This window comes from Trachemys scripta, chromosome 24 (genome assembly GCF_013100865.1).
Source record: "Trachemys scripta elegans isolate TJP31775 chromosome 24, CAS_Tse_1.0, whole genome shotgun sequence".
Classification (NCBI taxonomy): Eukaryota; Metazoa; Chordata; order Testudines; family Emydidae; genus Trachemys; species Trachemys scripta.
Genome location: NC_048321.1, coordinates 10,478,505 through 10,499,159, shown reverse-complemented (window position 1 = coordinate 10,499,159; position 20,655 = coordinate 10,478,505). Strand labels below are relative to the sequence as shown.

General features: G+C 54.6%; 2 protein-coding genes across 13 annotated transcripts in view; one reads left to right on the top strand and one right to left on the bottom strand.

Annotated features, from left to right (window-relative positions):
* LOC117869496 (death-associated protein kinase 2-like) overlaps positions 1 to 13,121 on the bottom strand; it is a 30,031-nt gene extending 16,910 nt beyond the window's left edge. For 2 of the 12 annotated variants that reach the window (XM_034756367.1, XM_034756370.1), the window contains exon 1: positions 12,417 to 13,121. Coding sequence is in view for 4 of the 12 variants with exons in the window: in XM_034756362.1 (XP_034612253.1) it covers positions 2,945 to 3,025; positions 4,053 to 4,142 (171 nt within the window). In the remaining 8 variants the exon portion in view is untranslated. Of the gene's footprint in view, positions 1 to 2,944; positions 3,026 to 4,052; positions 4,196 to 4,384; positions 4,534 to 12,416 lie in introns of those variants that run through there. The other 10 variants (XM_034756366.1, XM_034756372.1, XM_034756373.1 and 7 more) reach the window with 9 other exon arrangements.
* Positions 13,122 to 16,486: 3,365 nt separating this feature from the next.
* SH2D2A (SH2 domain containing 2A) overlaps positions 16,487 to 20,655 on the top strand; it is a 13,385-nt gene continuing 9,216 nt past the window's right edge. The window contains exons 1-2 of the mRNA XM_034756452.1: positions 16,487 to 16,744; positions 20,328 to 20,521. Of these exons, the coding sequence (XP_034612343.1) occupies positions 16,621 to 16,744; positions 20,328 to 20,521 (318 nt within the window). The 5' untranslated portion in view covers positions 16,487 to 16,620. The remainder of the gene's footprint in view (positions 16,745 to 20,327; positions 20,522 to 20,655) is intronic.

Sequence of the window (20,655 nt, the reverse complement as noted above, 5' to 3'; positions counted from 1 at the left end):
AGGTCTCCTGTCCAAACCTGGGCCCAGCTACGCAAAAGTGTTTGGACACAAGCAGCGAAAACCCTCTGGACAATAGCGGAGGAGCGGCTCTGCTGAGAATCACTTAACATTTAACTGCCGGGTTTTCTAAGTGCTCTCAAGTCAGCGTGTGAATTTAAATGGTCTTCAGCGTCACCGTACCTCATAGGGGCCTGGGGAAGGATCAGTGACCCAACCGTTTGAGCAAGGGGTTCCCGACAGAGAGCCCTCCCCCACACCACCACCACAAAAAAAACCCATGATCTCAAAATGTTACGGTCCTCTTAACCCTGGAACACAAGTGCTTTGTGGCTAGCAATCACCAATCCAGAAAGTGAAAATGACTAGAGGAAGTGAAACTGACCGGCACTGCCCACACAGAGTGAAATAACAACATTAGAGTCTCACTGTTCTTCTGGGTCTGAAGAGTTCAGGCCTTATCAGCATCTGCCTCCTAAATCTACTTCAGCAGATGGGTAGGGAAGAATAATGGACAAAAGACCCCAATGATTTAAGGGGGAAATGATCACTGCATCTGTCATATATGTGGTTCCATCCACTGTTGTCCACCAGAGCTTCCTGGTAATGCTGGGGACAGAACTTGGGCCACCGCACTAAAGGAGGATCCCTGCTAGTATAGTGCTTATGACACTCCGCTGAGCGGCTCAGATGCCATTCAGTAGAGGGCAGAAAGTTCAATAGTTATTCAGAGGGGTCACCCCCCCACACTCCACGGCACCCTCTAGCACGGATTCAGAGGGGAGAAGGCACATATACCACATGGCGATCCTCACAGCTGTCTCCCATCCAAGAACTGACCAGCCAACACCTGCTTAAGCTGAACAGTCCTGAGAGGACCACATCCAGAGACAGGACAGATGCAAGAACAAAAGGTGCTCCCCCGTGCTGGCCGATCAGCGTCTCCGTTGTGTAGTGCCAGTCCCCTCGGCTCTCAGACACAGCTGCGCGAGCGCTCCCCGAGGGCGACACGTTTGGCTGCTCCGCAGCCCCTGCTTAATTGGCATCAGCCTGCTTCCTCTCTGGGGAAAGGGGAGGTCAGGTTTCTCCTACGGAGGCTTGCCCAAATGCTCTCTAGGAGCCTGGTCGAAGAACAATCATCACAATACCCAGCTCTTACGCAGCGCTCCTCCTCAGCGGATCTCACAGCGCTTTACAAAGGAGGGCAGCCTCCATTATCCCCAGTTTATAGGTGGGGAAACTGAGGCACGGAGCAGGCAAGCGACTGGTCACCCAGCAGACCAGTGGCAGAGCTGGGGTAAAGTCCAGGCCTCCTGAGTCCAGCCCAGCGTGTGACCCAGGGGAAGCCAGTTTCAGTTCTTGTCTCCGCCTTCTAAACAACATTCAAAAGTGCCCAAGTTATTTTATGTTCCATACTTAGGCTGGTAATCGCTCTAGGGGCTGCAGGAAAGTTCACCAGTGGGACGGGGTGACCACACAGTGATGGATGGCTCCAGGCAGCAAATATCTGGGTAACTATGCCCGCACTACAGTGCTGCCCTGTGCGTATTACAAACCCAGCTGTGCCAGAGGACTTGGAACAAAGACTGACCTTGCAGCATAAAATAGAGGTCTCAGTCTGGCACTGGGGGGAGGAGTCCAAGGTCCTAATGCAATTTATAAAGACATGGCAAGAGCCAATCTACACCGCAACACAAAATCAGTTCCCCCAGCACTGGTGCACCTGGGGTACAGATGGACCCTCTCGGAGGTCACAGTGAAAAGCGACAGAAGCCAAGAAGCCAGCACTCTGGATCACTGCAAGCAGAATTACAAAGGGACAACCCAGCAAAGTTTTGTTTCATATTGAAAAGAACCACCAGATAGCAACAATACAGATGCTTCAGGGCATGAGCCACCAGGGGCGGTCAGGAAGAAATCTCTGTTCTTACAACACAGCACTGCACAATCACGCGCCATCTGCGGAGAGTTACACCTGCCCCTGGCGCACACACTCACTTCTAGAGAGGAGATAGGAGGCTAGGCAGAACGTCCGAGCGGCCTGAGTGCGCAGATCCCAAAGCCACGACCCCACATGCAGACACTGGGCCCGGGGACAACAATAGCTTTGACAGGGAGATGCTCATTTGAGAGCCAATTGGAATTTTTCATTGGAAACATTTCCCCACCTCAATGAAACCCATTTGTTTTGTCCAAACAGGACTGCAGGAAACATGTATCTTTGATGACCTGGGGGAGGGGGTGAGTTGAAAAACCAACACAATTTCCAGCCAAACCCACAAAAATGTTGGGTTATGGGCTGAAATTTTACAGTTTTGAGGGGGGAAAAAACAACAACAACAACAACAACGTTTGCTCCGTTTTTTGGACAAAACAAAAAACAAACCAGTCAACCCCCCAAAGTAGATGACAAAACCTTTTCGGTTTTCATCTCATTTTTTATTGGGAATACAAAACTGATTTCCCAGTCAGCTCTTAGCCTCCTCTCACCCTGTTCCATGCTGACTATCTCTGCCCAACCCCCAGCCCATATCTGAGCTCCTCACAATCTTTATCTATCTCTCTCCCCCCCCCCCCCCCCGTACTGCTGCGAGGCAGGGCCATGTCACTAGCCCCATGGTACAAATGGGGAAACTGAGAAGCTGAGTGACATGTCCAAGGTTGCACATGGAGTCTGTGGCAGAGGTGGGAACTGAACCTCTAATGCCAAAGCCCCAGGCCCCCACACTAACCACTAGGCCATCCTTCCTCTGCTTTGCTCTGCCTCCCAGCCCCGCTCTGTCCTTGCACCAGGGAGGTGCCTCGACCAACAATCCGGGCACAACAGATGCCCTGGGATCAATTATGTCCCAGCTCCAAGGGGTGGGAGATTCCCCGTCTTGCTGGGTTTAGACCCTGCTCGGAGCTGCGCTTCCTCCCCATGGGACCACGTGCAACGGCCCTGTACCTGAGCACTGCGGGGTGGCAACAGCACAGGATGGTGCTCCCGTGGGAAGATGCCAAGCAGGGATACATCTGCATGGGCAATCTGTAGGAGAGCTGAGTGGGTTGGAGGGTGGCAGGGTCTTGGATCAATGGATTTGAGCTAATTGGGGAATCCTCTGTCATTCCCCCCCCTCCCCATTCCCCTCACCTCCATAACACACCCACACAGTATCACAGTACACATCCCAGAGCTGATCTGTACATTTTCCCCAAGCCACCCCCCCTCCCCACCACCTCTGTGTGTTCCCCTGTGCAACACACACTCCTCCTTCCCCTGCACCTCCAGGCCGCTGCAAAGATTAGAGACACAACTTTCCCCGGCGACACACAACACTCCCTGCGCACAACAGCACAAAGTGTTACATACACACCCCCTTTCCTAGCACACACACCCCTGCAAGTTCTACATACACACAACACACACCCCTTCCCCAGCCTACACACAATGCTTCCAGTACACACCACACATCCCTCCCTACGATGTGCCCACCACTGCAAGTTCTATATACACACACACAACACACACCACCATAGATTATATACAACCCGCTTCCCAGCATGCACCCGTACCACCGCAAATTCTATAGACACAACACACCCCTTTCCCAGCAGACACACAACACCATAAAGAATGTACAACCCGCTTCCCAGCATGCACCCATACCACCGCAAATTCTATAGACACAACACACCCCTTTCCCAGCAGACACACAACACCATAAAGAATGTACAACCCGCTTCCCAGCACGTACCCACCACTGCAAATTCTAGATACAAAACACACACCCTTGTGCAGCACACACACAATGCTGCATAGTTCATACACCCCAGCATAGTTTATATACAACCCACTTCCCAGCCAATTCTATCGACACAACCACACCCCCCCCTTCCGCATCATACACACAACGCTGCAAAGATCTCACCCACACCCCTTCCGCATCATGCACACCACACTCCAACACACAACACTACAAACCCTTCTATGTGCACACCCCTTCCTGGCACACACACACACCCCTGCCACTGTGCAGCACACACCACTGCAGCGCTACACAACACACACTTACACAGCTGCTGGCACTAGGGGGGCAGGGGGAAGCTGCCACCCCCCTGCCTGGAAGCGGTTTCCATAGGCAGGGTCTGCAGTTGGGGTCCATGGCTCTCAGCACCCCCCCGCTACACACATCGTGCAGGACGCGGACACACACACACACACACTTATGCAACACGGGCTACGTTGCAACCGACCCACACACACGCACCCGCCCCTTTGCGCGTCTGGGGCTGGATCGGACGGACACACAGACATTTGCAGGACCCCCCGAGCCTCCCCCCAGCCTGGCTGCTCCAAAGCCAGGACCCCCTCCCCGTCCCAGCCAGGCCCTGGACCCCCACCCACCTGTCCGGGGCAGGAACCCGCTGGGGCCCCCTTAAAGCCATGCCATGGCCGGGCAGGGAGCCTGGAGAAAGTGCTCCCCACGCAGCGAGGCGCAAAACTCCCACAGGGAGTGGAGGGGGGGGGAGTTTTGGCTGCCCGCCCCCCCCCCCCCCCGCCCCCCAGCGCCCCTGCACCCCAGGGCGCCCCCCCACCCACCGCGGGGGGGGGGGGGGGGTGAAGTCCCAAAGAGGGAGGTGGAGCCGCAGCGAGGGATCCTCTGAAAATTGTCACTCCCAGACTGGAGCGTGAAAATCCTGCCCGGGAGCGTGGTGGGGGCGCTGGCTGGGCAGCCCTCTCTGCACAAGGACAGCCCCCCCCCCGGCCTGCCCCAGAGGGACACCCCCCCCACACACACCCCCACACACACACACACCCACACACACTTCTAGGGGAGCTCACACCCCCTGGCCCTGCTACTGCTCACACACCCCGGGCGGCCCCTGGGAGTATAAATTGGGCCCCTGGTTTTTAATATAGGATTTTAAAAAATGATCAGTGAGGCTGCTGATCTGCCCAGGACCGGCTGCGGCTGGAGGGAAGGGCTGATGCTGGGCAGGTTAGAGACACACACCCCATTGCCACGGCAGCCCTGCCGTGCAAGGGGCTGTACGAACAGATGGGGTGACACCCTCCTGGCCCCAACAGCTTCCAGGTGAGACTGACAGAGAACACGTGGGAGGGGTGAACTCAGGGGAAGGAACAGGCTGAAGGTCAGGTCAGTTCAGCTCTCCTGAGGGGCATGGGGAGGGGGACCCTAGGCTGCCACTAGTCCCCACTGCCTCTCCCCTAGAGTGACCTAGGGCCAGAAGTGGGAATGACTCTCGGATCTTCCCCACCCCCAGTTCCAAGCACGGCGCGACCAAGCAGGGCTCAGCCTGGAAGCTGCTTGTCTGTTCTGTGTTCGTACAGCACCTAGCGCCAGTTGGGGGGAGGGGAGAGTGAAGTTAGGATTAAATTTGGGGGGGGCTGGACTGGGGCAGGAAGAGCCCTTAAGATTCTTCCCCTCCCCCCCCCCCAGCTACAAAGCAGACCCCTCTCCTAGGACCACTGCAGAGCCGGTGACAGCCGACTGTCTGCACCACCAGCCCCTGCCTGCCATGGGGCAGCCCCACTGCCTCACTCTGGGGTGGGGGGAACAGCTCCTGCTGGGGGGGAAAGGAAGAGAGGGTTTCAATTTGAGGCTTGAAGCAGGAAATGACGAGCGTGGGGGAGATGGGAGGCTTGGGGTTGCTCCAATCCTCTGCCCTCTCCAGGAACTGGTCCCAAGAGGGCAGAGAACCCCGATGCTGGATCATGGCCCAGCTGTTCAACCCTGGGGGGGGGGGAAGAGCAGGAGACCCCAAAAAACCTCCCTGGACCCCACTCTGCTCCGCCTACACAACACAACCCCACCACCCCCAACTCCCCTTCCCAACAACGTCCCTCACAGCGCCTGGGATCCGCCCTTCGCAAGGCACCGAGACAAACACAGGTGCTGTGGGATCCATGGGGCAGCCGTCTGGCCTGCTGGCTGCCAGCCCCCTATGGAGAGAGGCCCCCACCTTGCAGGGGGGGGGGACAAGAGGCAGGACCGTTGCATCGATTAGGATCCTATCCAAAGCTGCTGGGGATGGGGAGCCCCCCGGGATAGGAGAAAGGCCGGGGCTGATGAAGGGAGCGGGAGCTCGGGTCAGGGACAGAGGAAGTCCTGCAGGGAGAGCTGAGTTCGAGGGGCAGAGTGCTTAGGCTGAGGTCCATGTTACGCATGGGGAGTTTGGACACCGATTTAGGGCCCTCTCTCAGAGGCAGGGGCGAGCCGCAGGAACCTTGGCCTTCTCTACACACCTCTTTACACACCTCCCAGCGCAGCTCCCCCCGCCCGGGCCTCCTTCCCCGCTCACTTCCCCTTCCGAGGGCTGGAGGCGACAGGCAGGACTTCTGTATTCTCTAGTACCCGGTTCCTGCTCGTCCTTCCCCTGCCTGGCTCTCTCGGCGGGGCGGGGGAGGGGGCTGCAAGGCCGGCTTGAGGTTAGATTAGGGCAATTGGGAGTAACCCTAATGCAGCCAGCTCTGGTTTCGCCACTGCCTGTAATACCCCCTCCGGCATTCACACCCCCTACTGACCCAGCCAGGAATTGCAGCAGGTTATGAGCGCGGACTGCCCTGTTCCGCACGCATTCAGCCTAGGGCTCTTATCTGAGGCTCAGGGAAACAACAAGGCAAGAAAGAACCAATTGCAAGTTACTAGGAGAGACTCCGAGATAACAGAGCGGCTGGCTCCATCTCACCACCCCCACAACCATTTCTGATGCTTGGTTAGGGCCGGGTGAACCAACAAGTCTTCGGTTCAGTGGCTAATTCGGAAAAGCCTGGTTTTCAACCACCCAAACCGAGTATTTTTTGTTTAGTTTAGGGGAGGGGTTTGGGGTTTTTTTAATAGGTGTAATGGTTTTTAAAATCAAGGTGAAGGTAAATTCCTGACCGTCTTTCTGACACAAAGTAAACCCGTTTCGACGTTTCTCATTTCCCACCCCAGCCGAAACTATTTACCACTTCAACCCAACTTTCCCCTGGCTCCGTTCTCGGTTCCTCCCGAGCTCCGAAAGAAAAGCGGAAAGATTTCACATACGAAAGGAAAACCGAGAACGATCTTTTTTTAAACTGTCTCCTTCCCCCGCCATTCTGCCGGCTCTGGCGCTTGTCTACATGAGGCACCCTGAGCTAGTGCAGGGGTCTCAAACTGGGGGAGCGGGACCCCTCAGGGGGTCGCCAGGTTATAACATGGGGGGTTGCGAGCTGGCAGCCTCCACCCCACGCCCTGCTTTGCCTCCAGCATTTATAATGGGGCTAAATATGTTACAAGTGTTTTTAATGTATAAGGGGGGTCGCACTCAGAGACTTGCTGTGTGAAAGGGGTCACCAGTGCCAAAGTTTGAGAACCGCTGAGCTAGTGGGTAGAGCAGATTCCTGGGTTCTGTCCCCGGCCCAACCCCTGACTTGTTGTATGACCCTGGGCCAAAACGATTGTTTCTATTCCGGAAGCACCTCGAGGGCTCTGTCCCCTAGGCCACGCTGCTAAGCACCTCTGCCCTGCTGAGCACGCACAAGGCCCTGGGTAAACAACAAGCTCGAGGTAGTTCAGCGGCCCGTTCAAGGGCGGGGTCGTCCCCCAACAGGAAAAAACAACGCCTGGCTACTTGCCAGCAGAATTCCCCGGGCCTGGAGCCGAGCAAAAGCCCCATGCTCCTGGGTAGCACACGACCCTCGTGGCGAGGCGCTGAGCCGCTAAATGCTAAGAACGCAGCCCTGGCCTTTCCTCCAGACAGGACTTGTGGTGCGGGTGGGATTGATGGCCAGTTTTATCTCAAGTGAAAAGGACACTGGCTCGGATCCACCACTGGTGCAAATCAGCATCGCTCTATTGACGTCAAAGGGCCCAATTCTCGTCCGTATGTTCATTTGTCAGCCGGCGGCATGAATTCCAGTGACACTCACTTCAAGACCGCTTGGCTCTGCCAGAGAGGGGCAAACCAGAATCAGGGCTTGCGGAGTTGCGTTATTTGCACCATGACTCAAGTGGCTGGGGGAAGAAGAGATGAAAAGGGGAAATCTGTGGGTGCAGAAACACGGGGGGGGGGGGACAGGTCTCTGACAAAGGACTAGGTGCTAGAGGCAGCCAAAATCCCAGGGCTTCAGCAGCTGTTGGTTGCTATCGCAAACGCTGCATTGCCCTGGGACTCTCGCAGGGCTTCCCAAACACTAACCAAGTCCTTTGGGGCTCCATCAGGTTTAGCCTCTTTTTTCCTGGTGGGGGAAACCGAGGCAGAGAGCAGGGAAGGGACTTGACCAAGGTCGCCCAGCGGGCCAGTGGCAGAGCTGGGACCAGCCCACAGGTTGCCTGACTCCCAGCCTGGCCCCTGCAGCCCCTGGGCCATGTTTCCTCAATTCTCTGATCAGCTGCATCCTCCAGCCCAGGCTCCCAGCCCCTGCCCAGAGCGGAATGAAAGACTAAAGAGAAGATGCTCGTTCTGCCGCAGGGATTTCACTACCAGCCCCGCCGCAGCAGGAGCATGCAGATATGACAGAATGAGGAGAGCTTTGATCCTGGGACCTGATTCTCCCAAAGCAGGGGGTGCAGGAATGGGGGGGGGTACAGGCTGGCCAGGAGAAGCCTGGAATAACAGCTGGGAGTCAGGACTGAGGGGCATTAGCAGAGCTGCTGGGAGCATCCAGATCTTTCCGAACTGTCCCTTTAAATCTGACTACAATGGACAGTCCCTTGATTAAGGGGGTGGGGAGGTGGCCCTAGGCTATATTTACTGACATGAAAATATGTGGCAGTTGCTAAATTCCAGACATTGTTTATGCTTTAGTGGGATGAAACTTCGATGGGAAGATCTTGGCAACAGTGCGCCAGGCTGCTGATCCCTCTGCCAGGGGAAAGAGATAATATACTCCAGTTATCTGACTCCGGGCTAGGAGCTGGTATCCCAACTGGTTGGTAGAGGACATGCAGCACTATCCAGTTAATCAAATAAATGGAGATATCCCATCTCCTAGAGCTGGAAGGGACCTTGAAAGGTCATTGAATCCAGCCCCCTGCATTCACTAGCAAGACCAAGTACTGATTTTTCCCCAGATCCCTAAATGGTCCCTCAAGGATTGAGCTCACAACCCTGGGTTTAGCAGGCCAATGCTCAAACCACTGAGCTATCCCTCCCCCTCAGTTCCCTGACTGGTGTTGATGGTGTCCTGCCCAGAAGCCAGACAACATGATTAGGGCAACAGATCAGAACCCAGACATCCTGATTCCTAAACTCAACTGTGGGAGGAGGGGAGTGTTCTCCAGTGGTTAGAGCAGGGGACTGGCAGACTTCTGGGTTATATTCGCAGCTCAGGGCGGGGAGCAGAGCTTGACTGGGAATCAGGACATCTGGGTTCTATTCCTGGCTCCGTTTGACCCTGGCCAAGTCACTTGCCCTCTCTGGCCTCAGTTTCCCCATATATAAAAGGGGGTTAATAACACTCCAGCGGGTTCAGAGCGTGAATGGGGGCTAAGAGGCCACAGCCATAGGGGCTGGCAAAGTATTGAGGCAGAAAGGAAACCTGCATCACTCGAATGTGAACTTTCAGCAGGCTTGTTTCCGAGGCAGGAGAGGGATCTTTGAACCTAAAACTCAAGGGGTTCCACCCTCCTCTCCCTCCCTGAAACCAGATCACCAAATCTGGCCCAGCCCTGCTGCCTTTAATAATAAATATCTCCCCTCGTTCGTCCCAGCCTCCGCTCTGTCCCTGCACCTCCAACCTGCTCTCGAGTGGAGCAGGAATTAAATGACAGAGCTAGGGAAACTGAGGAACAAGACAGTCAGGGACGCAACCCCGTGCTCTGAGTGGCCCAAAGCCTCTGCCTGTCCGAAGCTGGGACTGGATGACAGGGGATGGATCACTCACTAATTGTCCTGTTCTGTTCTGTTCATTCCCTCTGACGCATCTGGTACTGTTGGAAGACAGGACACTGGGCTAGATGGGCCATTCTTATGATCCGGGGGCAAACTCCAGATAACTGCCGTGGGTTCGTGATGCTTGCAGAAGGATGGGGGAAGGAGGGAGGGAGCCGGCAGTTTTTTCACTAGCTGGGCTGACAGTGTTTTACCGATGGCGTGCGGTGCTGTTGTTGTAATCCACAGGAATTCCATTAGGGAAGGGAGGGGAGGCATGCGGAGTGGCTAAGAGCCTGAGCCATGCTCACGGTTAAGTTTGAAATAGTTCAGCTGTTCCCCAGGAGCAAAAAATACAAACAGACCTTCCAACCCGTCCAGAGCAAAGTACATTTAACAACAGCATCGTCCTGACCACCTACTGCTCATCGGGCACGTTTTGTCAGCAGAGCTCAAAGGGCTTTCCAAAGGAAGTCACAATCTTTATCCCCATTTTCCAGATGGGGAAACTGAGGCATTGAGAGGCGAAGTGACTTGCCCATGGTTATCCAGCAGGCCAGTGGCAGGGCCAAGAACAGAATCCCAGTCCAGTGCACTGTCCACCAAATAGGAAGCACCCAGATTCGATGCAATTTCAGAGCCAGGTCAGCTCTGCGGAAGCTCACTACATAGCTTCTTAGCTATCGCTGGGGCAGCAGGAGACTTTGAAAACATGCAGGGCCAGGTCTTCAGCTGTGCGGCCAACGTTCCTCAGCTCTGCCCTTGCTGGGATCCCCTTCAAGGCCTAACGGGGAGTTAGGGCTCCGTGACCCAAGAAGATCACCAGGCAGAGCCGGTCAGTTATGTGCCACGTTGACACCTGGCCTGCTGGAAGGCAGTCTGAGATGGACCCATTTCACAGAAGCCACTGGACACATATTAGAGGGTTCTGTTGCTCTTTTGGTCCGAGCATTTAGCCAATATTCAGGGCCTTGCTGGGTTATTCAGAAACCGATGACACGAGGCAGGTATATTCTTTGCTGCAATCCTGTTTATTTACAAAGAATGAGCACAAGGTCTCGTGCCCCTGAACACAGTAGGAGCAAACAACAGCCATCATTTTCCTTGTTCAGTAATCCCCACACCTGCCTCTCCAGTGTGTTCTGTGCCCAAGGAGCTCTGCCTCTGCTCTCTCTCAGTGCCACTCGCGACACTGCATCTCTTGCTGTCTGCTGTTCACACACCCAGCCTGCCTAACACTCACCTCGCCCCAGCCTTTGCAGCCAGGGAACCCCTCAGCCCACACAATTTAGCATCTTGATCAGACCTTGCCACTCATTGCCTTGGGCGGTGGCTTCTATTGTTTCCAGCTCTCACTGTGTAAAAGGGGGCTTAGTTACTCCTTCCCTTTAGCCTGGAAGAAGGCTGCTTAGCTTTAACCAGGTCTGTGATTGTCTTAGATCAAAGGCCTGCTTGATGGCCATTAACATATCCTGGTGTAACCGTAACAACAGCAACCTACAAGAGAAAAGGCTCCATAACCTACACAGACATCGATTTCCAGAAGGCTTCAAACGGAATTTTAAACCAGTCAACACCCGGGGCTGGGTTGTTTTCAGCTGTGTAAAACCCACATCACTGTCAAGCCAGGGAATTGTGAATTAACTCAACAGCGCTAGCAACCAAAGCTGTCTGCTCCAAACAGACCCAACCAAGCAATGCAGAAACTCAGGAGGTTTCTGCCGCATCTGCCGCTGTTCCCAGTGACAGGTACCAATCTGCTCCCATTGATAAGAGTCCCTGCCCCCCCTCCCCCGGTCGCTGATCCAAAAATAACTCCTCACTCCCTGCCCGCAGGGGCTGTTTACTGAAATCAGCCTCATCTCCATTAAGCAGCTGCACAAAATAAATATTATCTGCATCAATCAATAAAGAGGAAAATAAGCCAGTCAGTTTCCAAATATAGAATCCCACTTTCAAAATATCTTGGTGCCCAAATGAGGAGGGATGGCAGACAAAAATGATGGGAGCTGTGGAGAAATAGATGACTCAACCCTTTGATCCAGACATTCCCCTGTCTCCCTGTCCAACTAGCAAAAAGCAGCCCATGGATGGACACAAACAGCTTTGCAAAAGTCTGATCCATTCAGGCAAGGAAAAATATCCTTTGCTTTTTCTCTGGAGCGGGCAAATCATTTCTGTGCATGGATTGGTAAATGCTCCTGCCTCAGCAGGGGTGGAGGGGGGATATGGACCTCTTGGGGGTCCTTCCAGCCCTATATTTCTCTGATTCGATTTCGATGACTATTTTGCAGCCCCTGTTCCGAAACTTGCCGGATTAAAAGGATCACCACAAGACGGTAGATCACCTCCCACACCTCAACACTGACCATTCAGAAGATCCCCTGAGATCTTCCCCACTGCAACAAAACCAGGCAAGGTCAGATCCCCCGCTCGGGTAAGTTAGCATCCCTCCGCTGACTTCGCTGCAGCCCGGCTGAATTACACCAGCTGGGGATCTGCTGATTACAAAGACAACCACCTGTTTGCTTTGGGTGGATGAGAACAAACTCTGTGTGGCATCTCTCCTTACTCACCAAGTTCTCGGCTCCCAGTAATTGTGCCCCTCTTGTGTTTCTTTGCAACTAGCCTTCTGGTGGCTTGTGACTGCGTCCTTTCCAGAAATCCCACCGCACACAGAACCAATACAGGAGAGTCGCTCCAGAATTTTCCTGGACAACAAGACGTCTTGTCTCCCCAGGGTGTAGGCAGCTCAGATGAACCAGCTCTGGTTAGTTTTCTGTTGAGAGGCGATAGATATGAAAGAGCTCGGATCTATGACACCTCTCCTGGTGGGGAATTCTGGCCGGTTTCCTCTGATATTGACCAATCCCATCTGTTTCGTTCCTCCTCCTCCTCTTTATTTAACTACCTCCCCCAGACTCAGCAAAGCAGGCTCCAAATAAAGTGACTCAGAGTTCCTAGATTTTCATGGGATTTAAATAAAGAATAATAATCATAAGCAGCAGCAGCAAACTCTGAAATGAGCAAGACCCTGAGAAAACCTGTTAAAAAAATATGATCCTTCCATCAAGTTCTCTTGAGACAGCCCCGAGATAGGTCTTCCCACTGGAAAATCGAGGCCTACAGCAAGCAGAAGCTAGGACAGGTTTCTTAACGCCACTCGAAGCACCATTGCCCAGTGCCTTGATTTCTCCCGGAGCTGGAACAGCAAATCCGAGGGTATTTGAGTCCGGCTGTTCCCAGAACCACAGGATCTCCTGCCTTCTGCTTAGCAGTTGCTGAGCTCGGAGAGCAGAGCGAATCATCTGTTAAAAAAGGCGTCTCTTCCCCTTTCTCTGTCTTTGCTCTGTGGCTCAGAAGCTGGGGGATTGCAAACAGGAAACCTGTTTGACAGATAAAAATATTCTAACCAAAATGCCCAGAGGGGAAACAGGGTAAGGCTAGGAGGCTGCTGAGGTGTGAAGAGAAAGGAGGGACAGATCTCTTAAGGTAGAATAAAACTGCATGTCGCATGTGGGGGGGAGTGAACCCCCAGCTGGTTAAAGGACACTGGAACTGCAAGGATTCCACCAACTCAGCCATGCCACAACAGCTTGATTGTGCATTTGTAGCCCCATCCATAAAGTGTTAGGTGCTGTCCAGGCATTGACGAGGGGCCAGAGCTTGCAGTCTTGTCCACCTGGGATAACTGCACCATGTAACCTACAGAGAGAATTTAAACTGAAACAGTAATACTGGTATAAGCCACCCTGATTCTGGGATAAGAGTATCTGGCAGATGGAGGTAGTGTGGCCTAGTGGATAGCACACTGGACCGGGGCTCAGGTGAACTGCAATCTAGTCCGGGCTGTGCTGCTGGATGGCCTGGAGCAAGTCACTTTGCCTCTCCGTGCCTCAGTTTCCCCATCTGTAGAATGGCAATAACGACACTGAGATCCTTTGTAAAGCATGTCGAGAGGTACGGATTATAAGAGCCAGGGGCTATTATTTTTTTCCCAGTTTAATTTATGCTGCTGAAGAAGCGGTTTTAACTAAACAAACAAAAACACTTGGTACTTTGGTACTTGAAACAGTGTGTGCACATGGGGGAGTAACTGGTCAAACTTTCCTGTGTAGACAAGGTGTTATACCAAAGTAATCAACACAGGGCTTCCGCCGATTTCACTAGACAGATTTAATGAAGCATTTCTGTGCCGAGGGGCCCTGAAATGCCCAGCTGGGTAACTGCAGAAAGTCAGGGAAAGGGGCAAAAACACAACACAAAAGAAAAAAGGCAAAGTAGGCGGGATTGGAACCCGGCTCTCTGGCAACGATTGCCATATAAACAGTAGAGCACATGGAACCACCCTAGCCAATGGGCAGGTGATCTAATCTCAGCTGCCATTTCTGATCTGTTTAAACAACAATACTTGATGTGCCCTTCGTTACCACAGGCCCGAGAGATGCAATTAAGATCTCTTTCTCTTCTCCTTATAGCCAGCCAGCGAGCAGAAATCTTGCCTGTCCCAAACACTCCATCTGCTTTCCCTTCGGTGGGGCCCACCCACCCCTGAATCTCACTTCAGATTCACACAAAGGGGAACTCTTCCTGGCGTCCCTTTGTCTCTTGTATCTTGAGACTGTCAAGCTCTCTGGAGGGACCGTCTCTTAATCTGGGCAGCGCCCGCCACAACGGGGCCCTGATCTCAGCTGGAGCCTTTAGCAGCTGCTGTAATAATCATCATCATTATTATTATCCCATGGCTCTAATGTTAAATTTGCAACACACAGGGGCTAATTAGGCTGCAGGGAGAGGTTTGGCCCACTAGAGGGAGCCAGTGCCTTGCAGTTGCCTGCATGGAGTTGGGTACATTTTTCCTTATAAGTAAATTACAGGATTTTGCCCTTTTTCTGCCTCTCGGTAGCTCACGACTCAACCCCCTTTTCCTGCCAAGTATGAGCTGTTTAGACAAAGTTTCCAGCTTATGGGAGCCATTGGCGAAGTGTGATTGGCGGCCTCCCCCACCCCATGGGACTGTTCCTCCCTCCTGGCTGGACAGATTGAAGACGACTTTTCACAGACTGGATAATAGCAAAACACCCATTCGGGGGAGGGAGAATATTTGTATGAAGATCAGCTGGTGGGTGGGGCCATAACCTTTGACCCACCCGCCCCCCTCACCGGCTTTACGAGCTCTCCTACATTTCTCTTTCCCCCAACTCCACTGAGAGAGGGGGGTTTCTACTCACAGCCTAGGGGGACAAATATTTTACCCCATTTTGCGGGGGGGAATCAGGCACAGAGAAGGGAAGCCACTCACCCAGGATCACTGGCAGAGGGGTTTAAACCTAGAAATCCTGCCTGCCAGCCCTCTGCTCTAACCACTAAGGTCTCCCCTGGCAGAGCTCGGAAAGGAACCCAGGAGTCCTGGCTGCCAAGTCGCTTCCTTAACCCATCCCTGGCCATTTTTAAATCAAGACGAGATGTTTCACTAAACGCTCTGCTCTAGGAATTGTTCTGGGGCCGTTCTCTGGCCTGGAGATCAGACTAGGTGATCGCAGTGGTCCCGCTAGCCTTGGGATCTAGGAATCCGATACACAAGACCGGGCTCTTTAAGTTGCCAAAGCCCTGGCCGAACATTAATTGGTTCATTGACAAGCCTCCCGCCGGGATCACGAAATACTCAGTCCCTTGGGAAATCGGGGACAGGTTCTGGGCACACAGAACGGTGGCGGAAGCTCGGAGCCTCAAACCCACCCCCCTGCCTCAGCTCTGTTTCCTCAGGAAGAGAATTAGGTCACTTGCTTGGCTCTCAGCGGCACAGCCCCTGCCGGGAAGGAGAGCACCCCACTCCCTGCAGCAGAGGGTGCCCTGCTCTCCAGGACGCTCTCGAGGTCTAGCCTGGCCCCAGACACTTCCCCGGGTGATGTAGCCCAGGTCAGGCCTCCAAATAGCAAATGCACCTGATCTCAAAGGCCTGGCAGGATACTACCAAGGGGGTCTCATGTTTGATGGTAGTTGTTTGTCTAGCATCAGCACCCAGACACCCCAACGGAGGTCAGGGCCCCCTTGCACCAGGCCCTTCAGAGACCCAGAGCCACGGACAGTTCCTTCCAGGGGGGCGGCGGTCATTTATAGTCTAACGAGACAAAGGAAAGACGATTCTCCATTATACAAGGGGGGAACTGAGTTCAAATGATTTGTCTAAGGTCCCCCAGAGCAGTGTCTGGACTCGAACCCAGGTCTTATGGCCCGGCACTCAGAAGACCCCTCTAAGCAACCCCAGCCACTGCTAGCTGGCTGGCTTTTCAGTGTCCCAGCCTGGCACGGAGGGGCCTTAGCCTAGATAAGAATCAGGGCTATTTAAATAGCTTACGGGTGCTGGCTGTCTGCTAGGTGAGCAGATGTCCCGATTTTATAGGGACAGTCCCAATTTTTGGGTCTTTTTCTTATATAGGTTCCTATTACCCCCCACCCCCATCCCGATTTTTCACACTTGCTCTCTGGTCACCCTACTGCAGCCACCCCTCGGAGCGGCGACCGAGCCCAGCCTGTCACAGCTGGCTCGCGCAGCGTCTCGCGGATCCAGGGACGTTCTCCCATCACGCCCCTTGTGTCACAGGCCCGGACCGGGCCGGGCGCTGCGGTGACACCACCCTCTCATCTCTGGCCCCAGCACCTCGCCCCAGAACTCTGCCGCGGCACTTTCCTTTTCCATGACGTCGCCGGCGGCGCTCCTTTGCTCGCCCGTGAACGAGCAGCATCTTGTGGCTTCGGTAGCTGCTTCCTGCCCTTTGCATGCAGAGAGAGCGTGAGGAGGACTTATCAGTTCCCCTACCTCCAGCAGACATCGCTGCCAGGGTCTCGGAGCTCGGGCCGCCGCAGGGCATGGACTCCCCGCTCAAGGAGGGACCTAGAACAGGTAGGAGCCACTGGGGAGCGGGGGAAGACCTCGACCGCTCTTCACTGGAGAAGATTTGTTCCCTTAAGGGGAGTCCAGTGAAGAGGGACGTGGGCGAGAGCCATGGAGACCGGAGTCCTGCAGGCAGGAGTGGGGCAGTGGAGCCAGGGGAATCTATGCCCCATGCCACAGCGGGGCAACTGCCCGCCAGGCGTTGGGCTGATCCAATGCACGAGTCCTGCACAGGGCTGCACAGAGGATTCAGGGGGCCTGGGGCAAAGCAATTTCGGGGACCCCTTCCATAAAAAAAAGTTGCAATACTATAGAATACTATATTCTCATGGGGCTCCTGTGGGGCCGGGGGCAAATTGCCCCACTTGCCCCCCCCGGGCGGCCTTGGCCTTCCAGCTGTTCATTCACGGGTGTGATCAGGAAGACAAGTCCCCTGCGGCAATGGAGCCCCAGGTCCCCTCCCACGAGCCAAGCTTGGAGCTGAGCCCAGCCCCCAGACCCAGGCAATCGTGGGGCTCTTTACGGAGGTTGCCCAGCTGTGGGGGCTGGGTTGGGGGAATGCAGAGGCCTGCCTGGCAGGCAGGGGTCGCTCCGAGACCCACGCAGCTCGCTCCATGCCAGCCTCCAGACGACATCCGCGCCCCGAGCTGCTGACCTGGGCCGGCCGGTTTGATGGGCCCTGCTCCGGAACCAACCCTGCAATGCTTTCTCCAAGGGGAGGGGTGAGCGCAGCGCGGCTCCGTCCTAGCACCAACGCTTTCGAAGACGGCGGCTCGAGCCTCCTGCGCCTCGGGCTGGCTGTTTGCCCCAGTGCAAAGCAGATGTCAAACGCTGCCCGAGCGGAATGGGCAGCAGCCCACACTCCCGCGGCGCTCAGGCTGACCGGGGGGCTGGGGGCGTGAATTGGTGCCTTTTCTTTCTTATCGGAAAAAAGGGGGAAAAATGAGAGACAAGAGGGGGAGGGGATCTCTTTTATGGGAACAAATTCAGCTGGTGAAAGAGAGACACTGTCGAGCCCCGAAGAAGAGCTCCTTGTAGCCCGAAAACTTGTCTCTTTCGACAACAGGAGTCAAAAGTCCAATAGGAGACATTGCCTCCTCCCCCACCTCGTCTCTCTGATATCCTGGGAGAAACTCGGCGGCAGCAACAAGAAAAGACGGTTAGGTCTCTTTCGAGAGAGGTGTCTCTCTCTTTTGCACCAGCATAGGCCCCGATCCTGGAGTCAGATCCCTGGGAATGCAACCCTGTCCCTGGGCAGAGCTCCAAGGGGATCAGCCAGTGTCCTTGTGGGCACAAACACGCATTGATCACATTGCAGGACTGGGGCCTTGCAATGCTGCTCTCCATTTGAGTGGCAGGAGATGGGTATTATTAAAAGGGCTCCGAAATATGCCACGGCAATCGCTGGCAGACATCTCCGGGATGCTAAGGTGGGATTGATCAACTGGTTTAAATAATTACTTCCTGTTTTAATTAACCCTTATTAAACACTATTGAAAGGTCCTCTGTAATTAGATCAGGATTAGAACCCAACAGAACAATTGTATTTCCTGGGATTATTACAGTAGCCTTCGAGGTCTCAGTCAAGGATTAGGGCCACGAGGTGCTGGATATACACCCTGTGAGAGAGTCTCTGCCCCCGAAAAGGTTGCGATTACGTTCAAAAACCATTAAAAGCACATTAAGCTCACAAAAAATCAAACCCTCCAAAGTTAAGACGTGCCCAGTTAAGGCTTCCTGGGAAAACTGGCTGCAAGGGGGCTGAATTCTGGTGCAGTCTTTGATGACACAGTCACGTACGGGATGGGAAGCATTTTTTCTGCATGGGTAGGACGGATTTTTCCCTACCCTCTTTCTCCGAAACAGCCGAACGGTTTTAGCGGAAACTTTCCCCAAGAATTCAGATATCCAGCGTGGGAAACTTCCCCCGAATGGGGGAAGTTTGGCAACGTTTCAAAGCAACCCCAAACTGCCCGTTAGAAGGGAAAGCGTCCCAGGGACAGCTCTAGACTTTGCTCCCGGTGCCGTCCAGCACAAGGGCACAGCGGAGAGGGAGGCTGAGTTGACCTAGCTGCAGTCCCAGCACAGCAGCTGTCTTATTGCATCCTCAGCCAAGAGTCAGCAAGGCAGCTGCATTTAGTTTGCATCTTTTTGCTCGGGCGAAGAAGATGCACGATGTTTTTTTCCGCCCCTCCTCACACCTCTGGAGCAAAGTGGCTGCGTTTGGAAACTGGCTGCACCCCGGGGGATTCATTCCCTTCCCCTCCGCCCCCACGGCATCATGGACACCTGGGGAAAGCAGGCGCCGAGGGCTACCTGCAGGGTGCACTTCTGCCAACTCGAAGAGTTCGAAAGCCATGATTCAGAGCCCAGAAAATCATGAGATTTTGTTTAAAACAATAAGACATTCTGGGAACTTCTTATTTGCCTTCTAGTTTTCTGGGCCTTTAGGATTAGACCAGGGCTCATATTTTGGAAAAAAAATACACACACACCCCAAGCTAGAAATGTATTTTAACAAAGAGAGAGAGAGAGCTGGGAGTCTCACCTCATCACAGGACTCCAGGAGTTGGGGCTTGGTGAAAAACACCCAGAATTGTGAGACTAGCGATAAAGGCCCAAGCGCTGGCGGGTGTGTGGAGAATCCAGCACCGCGAGGCTTTAAGGAAGGGTGCGAGACATACTATCTCAGAGCTCCCCCTCGCAGCAGAGCACGGCATTGCAGCCACCCTGCCTCAGTTTCCCCAGCCTGCTCCAACTGCAGATTGGACACGGCAGGTAACGCGTAACAGCGTCCTTTAGACTTAGGCCGACCAGAGCAGCAAACAAACTCCTTTCCTGCCAGGCTGTTCCCATCTGCAAGGGTTCCGGCTAGCCCTAGTCCTCATCCAGCCTCCAACCCCATCCCACCCCCATGGGAGCAGAACAAAGCAGCCCCGATCAGCACCAGCTGCTGGGCTACCCACCTCTAGGGTCGGCACCCAGCCCAGGTGTAGCAAGGCCGGGCTGGCTGGCCTCAGGCTGCCCTGTTCCCGGGGCATTTTCCAGCTCAGCGGGCACTCTCTCAAGCCAGCCCCCGTTTGGCACCATTTCCCAGCGTCAGGGTGAAATCCTGCCTCCAGGGAGTCAGTGGCAACATTCCCATTGGCCTGGGTCGGGCTAGGATAGACAGACAGCGCTTATGACTTAGGAGGCAGCGTGACCTAGTGGATAAAGCACTAGCCTGGCCCTGAAGAGACCTGCGTTCTAATCCTAGCTCTGGCTTGCTGGGGCTGACCTTGAGCATGGCCCATCTGTGCCTCAGTTTCCCCATCAATGGATATTGTTTTGGCTGGGAGGGTCCATGGGAAGCAAGGCAGTGGAGGCCATGCAGATCTATATTGCAGGTCAGCTCCACCTCCTCTTCCCCGCCCAGTGCAGTCCCCCCAGGTGGCTTGCATACAGGGGCCAAAGGCCAGGCAGGAAAGAGACCTGGGATGGGGATGAGAGCTGCGGAGGAGAAGGCTCTTGCGCCTGCAGGGGGATGGGAAGACTTCTGAGCCTGCAGGGGGGCCCTGCTGGAGGATTGAGCCCTGTTTGTTTCCATCCCCAGGGGCTAACGTCTGGGACAATCAGGGACCCCTCCTCTTCAGCACATTTAAACCCAACGGTCTCAGCAAAGACGACAACGCGGACGAGCCGCCCCAGCTGGACGGCGCCAGTGCTGGGCTCAGCAGGGTGCCAGCCGGGGCCCAGAAGGAGAAGCAGCCTCCTGGCTCTCAGAGGGAGCAAGGCACCTATACCACGGTAGGAATTGGGAACCCTCGAGCTGGCCCTTTGCGGCTTCGTGTCATGGCGCCCGGGACGTGTAGGACTGGCCATTCTCCAGCTGCTCGGGGCTGTGCCGGGCCCCTCCCGCGGCTCTGCGGTGTGCGGGGAGC